At 49.1% G+C, this 7,765-nt stretch overlaps 2 protein-coding genes across 2 annotated transcripts; both read right to left on the bottom strand.

Moving 5' to 3' along the window:
- Window positions 1-1,944: 1,944 nt before the first annotated feature.
- LOC123170979 (BTB/POZ and MATH domain-containing protein 1-like) lies at window positions 1,945-3,268 on the bottom strand. Its single transcript, XM_044588670.1, has one exon. The coding sequence runs from the start codon at window positions 3,137-3,139 to the stop codon at window positions 2,081-2,083; it is 1,059 nt and encodes a 352-aa protein (XP_044444605.1). The 5' UTR covers window positions 3,140-3,268; the 3' UTR covers window positions 1,945-2,080.
- Window positions 3,269-5,448: 2,180 nt separating this feature from the next.
- LOC123170968 (BTB/POZ and MATH domain-containing protein 2-like) lies at window positions 5,449-6,582 on the bottom strand. Its single transcript, XM_044588661.1, has one exon. The coding sequence runs from the start codon at window positions 6,447-6,449 to the stop codon at window positions 5,622-5,624; it is 828 nt and encodes a 275-aa protein (XP_044444596.1). The 5' UTR covers window positions 6,450-6,582; the 3' UTR covers window positions 5,449-5,621.
- Window positions 6,583-7,765: the final 1,183 nt, after the last annotated feature.

The raw sequence follows: 7,765 nt of genomic DNA, 5'->3' as shown, positions 1-7,765 counted from the left end.
CACGATCACGGATGTTATGTAAACAACCCCAACCGAGGCCGTTCAGATCTGCCAAACTTAGTAATTAAGGAAGATGGCCACAGCACCCGTCGTGATCACTTTCAATCGCGAGGAACTGCACGACCTCAAAACCTAGCTAGATCTGTTATTACCTCTGCCGCCGGATACCTAGGTTAGCCGCCACATCAAATAACGATACTGGTGGTGCGCACAGCCGACGGCAACCGACGCTACGTGAACCCAGATCACGAGGAGCAGCACTATCGGAACAAGATCCACGATCGCATGCGCCGCCGGGTATCTAGGTTACCCGCCCCGCTAGGTTAACCACTACCACTGGCGGCGGCAGTTCGTTCGATGTTGCCGCGAGCGAGACTAGAGGGGGGACGCGGGATGCGGCACCTGTACGCGCTCGTTGGAGATTCACGACATTGCCGCGCCCGCTGTCCGACGAGATCGCCGGCGACGAGATAGCCGCCGCTGGAGATCTACTACCGGACTTATGGAGCTGCGTCAATGCTCGCGAGATTGATGGAGCTGCCTGAATGATTGGATTCGGCAGGTCTTACGTGGACGTGGGGTCGTGTGATGTTTTTTTTCGGACCATGGTACTGTACGTATACGGTCTGGGTTATACAGGGCTAGACAGGGCTTGGATCTGAGCTACGGCGGGCCAGGAAAAAAAACAAACTCGCGGGGACAAAAATACCCCTCCGAAATTAGGTTAGGGGGGAGCACCGGAGCAGGGCTCTTCTGAAAGATATATTGCCATGTTTTGCTTCGTTGGCCCGGCGACATGTGATCGAACAAGGGACCTGTAAATTGTGTCTTCATAATGATGAGCCTGTTTTTCACGCTCTTGTTGAATGTGAGCATGCGAAGTTATTCTGGGCAGAGGCATATTTTCAGCGAGGTATTAAAAACTGCCACGCTTACAACCAAGCTTCTGGGGTGGCGATATTTTGATGCGTGATGTGGTGCATCTGGAACAGCCGTAACAACTTTGTGCATGGCAGCATGGGAAAGAGAAGTTTCAGCCAAAATGATATCTTGATCTGGTTTCTGAACTAGTGTCATCCTTGGAATTGCCTTTGACAGAGCCAGCGGTGCAGTCACACACTCACGTACGGAAGCCACCCTCTCCAGGCCGGCTTCTGATCAACAGTTAAAACAGGGATGGCTCTTTTGATCCCCATGGGCGCAAGGCAGGGTCCGGGTATATATGTTGTTCGAAATGAACATGGAGAGTTTGTGGAGGCTGGGTGTGTTCCGCAATGCTCCGTCAGTGATCGGTTCATGAGCGAGCTGTTAGCATGCAGGGAGGCCCTTGAGCGTACCAAATCAAGCGGATTCCAGAAAATGATTCTACAAATAGATTGCTCTCATCTAGTTGATCTATGGGATGACTCTCGGATTTCCGAGAGTGGATGGTGTTCATATCCTGCATGAGTTAAAGAAGTTGTCTGACTCTTTCCAGGAATTCAAGCTTCTCTACATCGGCTGCAAAGCAAATTCAGTAGCACATCTATGCGCAAGGGAAGCTCTTGGCATGAGTGTTCGTCAATGCTTTGATGATAAAACCCGATTTCCTGATAGCATCTTTGCTATCAGATTGTAATTCGAACATTTCGTAATAAAGGCCGAATTACTATAAGTAAAAAAAGAATAGCCAGTGAGCCCAACAGAGGACCGCCACCCCAACCAGGATATGGTACACACGATGTGTTGCATACAAATTTAAGATAACCTAAAGTATGAAACAAACAGACTGTTACTTTCTACAAAACCACCCCTGCTTGAAATATAGAGCTATATACTCAACCATCACATATTGCCTTGCCTTCATGATGTCATTAAATCAAAGTGGAATGAACGGCCCAGACTTAGCGCAATATAAAGATAATTCAAATCAATTTACTCATCATATTTGTTAAAAGTACTGAACCAAAATATATAGTTGATACATGCAGTTACACACTTGAACCTTTCTTTTCACGGTTAAAGGGTAATGGTAGTAGCATGACGATTGCATAATAATTTTCTGAAATCTTCAGGTTTTGTTGCTCTGTCATTGAAGAAGTCAGCGAGAAAGATTGGTGACCAGCACCTCTAGGATGGAGGGACAGCTGCTCTTCAAATGTGCAAAGCCATCGCTTGTCATGACTGCCTTGAGGTTGTCAACAGAAGCGAGGAACTCGAAGCATGCCTTCTTAAGACCATCACAACCATGCTGTTCAGCCAAGGCCAATGTAGTTGCCGCCGTGTCTTTGTTGATGGACTTGCACAACGTCTCTTCGCACATCAACTTCAGCCTCTCCAGGTTATACCTGTCCGCGGCGACAAGTAAATGTTGTGCCATCCCCACAATTTCGTCCTCATCGATATCAGGCAACAAGTCGGTATAGATGAAGTGAAGCATCGCCTTGAAGAATTTGGCTTCCATGCCATCGATCCGTATGCAGGTTGCCGCCTTCTCTTTCATAGGACCCAACAGCTCCGCCATGAAGACCGGGGACCGAGCAGCGACGATGTACCTATGCGCGGCGAACGTTTCACCACCCACCTCGAAAAGTATGTCCCCTCCCTTTCCGCTCGTCAGGAGGCCGAGCAGGTGCCGGTGCAAGTTGGACGGCGGCACGGCGACCAACGGCATGGCCCCTGAGTGCGTCTTGAAGGTGCGGATCTCATTCCTGACGGTGACATGGCACCTGATACTGAAACAATCGTCCTTGAGATACCTTGACTCCTCCAAATCTTTCCTTTTCAGGAATTTGTTACATCCTCGTGCAGTTTTCGGAGAATATTTTTCAAACTGAGAACTTATCATGTCGTGCGATGGCACAGATTCTCCATCGTGGTTAAGTAAGCTGATCCAGAGTCTCGCCATTATGTCCTTACCATCGGTGTCATCATCACGTTGCACGAAGATGGCAATCCAGTCGGCGTCGTCCGAAACCACACCATCGGGGAAGTACTTGATATGCCAGCGATGGCCTGCGATGACAAAGTTCTCGGATCTGACGAATTCGCCGGTACCGAGCCCCTTGGTTAGGGAGTACCCCTCGATCTTGAGGACGTGCGACCCGGGCACTGCATCGGCGACAATGGCCGACGCGGAGGACGGAGAGTAGTTAGGCATAACAGGGGCCACCTTGATTGCTGCAGCAACGCAAAAAATACAAGAGAACAGGTTCGGGCTGGTTGCGGTGGCGAACAGCGAACTGCGAAAGCGAATCTCCGGAGGAGCGGATTGGAGAGGGCGGCCTGTTTCGCCACAATAAGGTAGGGCGAGAACCCTAGTGTAGTTTATATCTGTGCCGTACGATGATTGATTTCTGGAGCACTGTGTTGACCAAGGAAACGTATGTGGACTTGTGGCATGTGTCCTCCATTCAATGTTCGGTCAAATTAGGGTTAGCCAACAGTTAGACCATGAATATGCAATTTATGTCTCACAAATATGATCCCCCCCCCCCCCCCCCCCCCCCCAAAAAAAAATTAGCGACATTTTCTTTCAAGGTGCATTTTTTCGCAGTAAGCTTCTTTTTTAGAGTGATAGATTTTCTTTTGACCGATAGAAACTATATGGTATGCCAACATTACATTTTCTCCATGCTGTAGAAGCAATTTATTGGCGTATGAAGAAACTAATATGTTCAAAGAAAACATTTGCTTCACAGAAAGAAACTACGTGGAAGAACAACTATGATGTGAACAATAATTTCCAACTCAATCTGGTGGGCAGCGCTGAAGTCCAAAAATAGCTTGTGGGTGAGGATCCGCACCCTTCTACCCACTCCGCCGCGCCTTCTCCCCCGCCGCCGACATGCCGCCGCGCGTTCGGGACAGCTCCGGCTACCGCGGCGTCCACGCCCGCCCCTCCAACGTGTATTACACGGAGATCCGCTCCGGTAATACACGTCTCGGTCTCGGGACGTTCGAGACCGCCCACGAGGCCGCCCGCGCGTACGACGCGGCGGCGTGGCGCCTCTCGAGGCCACGGGCGCACATGAACTTCCTCGACGTGCGGACGCGCGAGCAGGCGCAGGAACTCGCGCCTCCGCCGCAGCTCATCACCGACGAGGATCGTCGCGTCCAGTGTAGGCAGGAATGCCGCTGCTCCGGCGCTGGCTGTCTGCGACCCATGGAAGAGATGGCGGCAGTGCTCGGCATTCGGCCTTGTCTCTGCGTGCGGCGACCGGGACGGCGCTCCCTGGTTGTGACGGCAGCTGTTGGGGATACACATAATAGGTAGGCCCACGAAGGGTCAAAATATCATAAAGCATGGGCCCATACGACAGATGGGCCCAGATCAATTTCGTACCATACCTGAAGCTACTTAGATGATTTGTATGTCAACATTACTCGGATGACGGCCAGGCTAGCATCACTCGAACAATCAACATACCATCCACACTCGGATGACTATCAACTCACTTGGACATATGAAGACCAATAGTCAGCGTGGCGGTTTTGTAGTGGGCTGACATTATGGCATTGATGCTCCACGTTGTAACATAAGAGGTGAGGGGATGACACACACTATATAAGCCACCCCACCACTAGACTGGGGCAGGCTCATTCTTCTCCCCTGGTTCTCTCGCCATTAATCTCAGGACTTAGCTCAGACATGAAGATCCGTTCTCCCCTCTCCCTCATATTGTAATCTCCGGATTCATACTCAGATAAAACAAGCCTCTCCGGAGCACGAGACGTAGCGGGTTGTTATCTCCACCGCGAGAGGCTCAAACTCTCTAAAAACACCATGTCACCCGTTTGCATCTATATAGATCACGCTCCTTTACCCGACCCCTTTCTACTGTCGGAATCGCTCCCACAACAGCGGCGGCTATCCTTTCCCTTCGGCGATGTGGCAGCCATGGTGGCGGCTGGAGGTTGGTTCGGTGTCGTCGATCTGGGTCCCGTCCAGATCAGTAGTCGGCTGCTCTTGCTTGCCACGACGCGAGCTATGGGACCGTCGAGGATGGGCTCTGCGGTGGGAGCTCCGGTGGTTGGTGTGTGCCTCGATTTGGCCGATGTCGTTGCTGGAGTGCTCTGGATGGGGCGGTGCGGTGGCCTTTGGCGAGGCTAATCTCATTGGTGTTGTGGCATGAATGTTGCAGTGGTGAGGCGCCGGCTGGTGGTTGGAGTATCGGCGAGAAGGGGTTTATATTGCCCAACCTTCCCCATCAGTTTACACTTTTGGATAAAATAGTTGGAGCAACAATTTAATAACCGAGTGCGAAAATACTGTCATGCTACAATATAGATATAAATTTGTGATACCTGAAATATGAAAAATAATAGCTCAAGCGCACTTGCACGTGGATACTATCTTCTAGCAATAATAATTTCTCTAAAGAACTCCTAAAGCCATCCATTTGAACTCCTAAAACCTCCTGGCAGAAAGTAAATACATCAAAGTGGAATGAACAGCCCACACTCAATGGCTATAAAGGATAATTCACATCAATTCACTCATCTTATCTTAAAAGAACTTAATATATGCACCAATGCAACTGACACTTTGGTTTTACACGTAACGGAGTAATTGTAGTAGCATGACAATGCATAATAATTTTCAGAAATCTTCAGGTTTTGTTGCTTGGTAGTTGAAGAAGTCAGCGAGAAAGATTGGTGACCAGCACTTCTAGGATGGAGGGGCAGCTGCTCTTCAGATGTGCAAAGCCATCACTTGCCATGGCTGCCTTGAGGTTGTCAACAGAAGCGAGGAACTTGAAGCATGCCTTCTTGAGACCATCACAACCATGTTGTTCAGCCAACGCCAATGTAGTCGCCGCGGTGTCTTTGTTGATGGACTTGCACAACGTCTCTTCGCACATCAACTTTAGCCTCTCGAGGTTATACCTATCCGCGGCGACAAGTAAATGCTGTGCCATCCCCACAATTTCGTCCTCATCGATCTCAGGCAACAAGTCGGCGTAGATGAAGTGAAGCATCGCCTTGAAGACTTTAGCTTCCATGCCATCGATCCGTATGCAGGCCGCCGCCTTCCCTTTCATAGGACCCAAGAGCTCCGCCATGAAGACCGGGGACCGAGCAGCGACGATGTACCTATGCGCCGGATCTTGCGGACCGCATCTATCAAACTGGTTGCTTCTCTTGCCGAGAACAGACACCTGTCCTCCATCGTCAAGTACACTGATGCAGACTTTCACCATGATGTCCTTGCCATCGGTGTTGTCGTCACGTTGCACATACTCGCCATCGGAGTAGATGGCAATCCAGTCGGCGTCGTTCAAAGCCGCGCCGTCGGGGTAGTATCTGATACACCAGCGATGGGCTGCGATGACAAAAGTCTCCGATCTAATGAACTCGCCGATACCGATCCCATTCGTTAGGGAGTACCCCTCGATCTTGAGGTCGTGCCACCCGGACACAGCCTTGGCGACAATGGCCGACGCGGAGGACGGAGAGGAGTTTGACATAACACGGCCCGCCTACTTGCTACAGCAACAAAGGGTTCGAGCTTCTTGCGGTGCAGCCGGCGAACGGCGGTGGTCTCGTCAGGTTGCCGAGCAGTGCGCGTGGCCGCCGGAGGATGCTCACGCAGAAAACGAATCACCGGGACCCGGGTTTGAGGATGCGAGGAGCCGAGTAGTCGAGTTAAGAATAGCCGGTTCCGATCGGCACGAGGAGCTGACATGGGCGAGTACCCCACTTCGTATCCGACTAGCACTTGTGCGCCGTACGATGATTGAGTTCTACAGCACTCGGTGGTGCTAGGCTGATAGTATAGTTTCTTTGTTAGAGCATCGAATTGCCTAATCCAGATCTCTATACTTCTGCGGACGCGTCCACAGACAGTCACCAGGCCGGCCTTAATTTTTGTTTATTTGCAACCATAACTTTATTTCTAAAACATCAAATACATGCAAACACATATACGTAGATAATTTTTATTGTTTAGTCTGTGTTTGGCCGGTGGGGTTGTTATCACCAAATAAATTGTTCGTAACATTGCTTAAGATTTCCAGTGTAGATTTAACATTTGTGTTGGGCTGGCAGGGTTAGGTGTTTAGTCCCACCTCGCCGCGAGAGGAGCGACGTGACCGGCTTAAAATACGTCCAAAAGCGATAGGCTTTGGTCATCAACATATCCTATCCGAAGGATATTGACTGTCTGTTCTCCGTTCACTATGAATCTTCTTTGTTCACTATGGTCATCAACATATCCTATCTGAAGGATATTGACTGTCTGTTCTCCGTTCACTATGAATCTTCTTTGTTCACTATGAATCTTCTCCGTTCATAGTGATAGAGAAGATGCAGAGTCACATGCCATATCCCTCACAAAGCGAACACTGATGACACTACTTTTTTTTAAGTTAAATCATTTTCGCCTTCTTCATCCAAGTCTCAAAGGGTACATTGATGGCCTTTTTTAAGTCCAATGGTGACGTCTGGTGGCAGTGATCTTGAACAGCAAAGAGGGGCAATGGATATAGAGGATTTGGGCTAGATATGGGGACTACTGGTCAGTCCAAGCGTTTGGGTCGGCCGTGGCCCGACCCATAAGCGGAGTTGGGCGCCATAGTTTTTTTATTCCGTATTTTTTGTTTATTATTATTTTCTATTTTTTTCTTATTTAAAACAATTTGGAATATTAAATAAGTTCAAAATTTAAGCGAAAATGAATTTTAGGAAAATGTTCCAGAAATCATAACATGTTCATGGTTTTCCAAAAATGTTTGTGATTTTTAAAAATAAATGTTCGTGTATTGAAAAAAATCTTCATCAATTT

The sequence above is a fragment of the Triticum aestivum genome, chromosome 1D, assembly GCF_018294505.1.
Source record: "Triticum aestivum cultivar Chinese Spring chromosome 1D, IWGSC CS RefSeq v2.1, whole genome shotgun sequence".
In the NCBI taxonomy this organism is placed as follows: Eukaryota; Viridiplantae; Streptophyta; class Magnoliopsida; order Poales; family Poaceae; genus Triticum; species Triticum aestivum.
The sequence above is the reverse complement of the archived record's forward strand: the minus strand, read 5'-3'. Positions and strand labels throughout refer to the sequence as shown.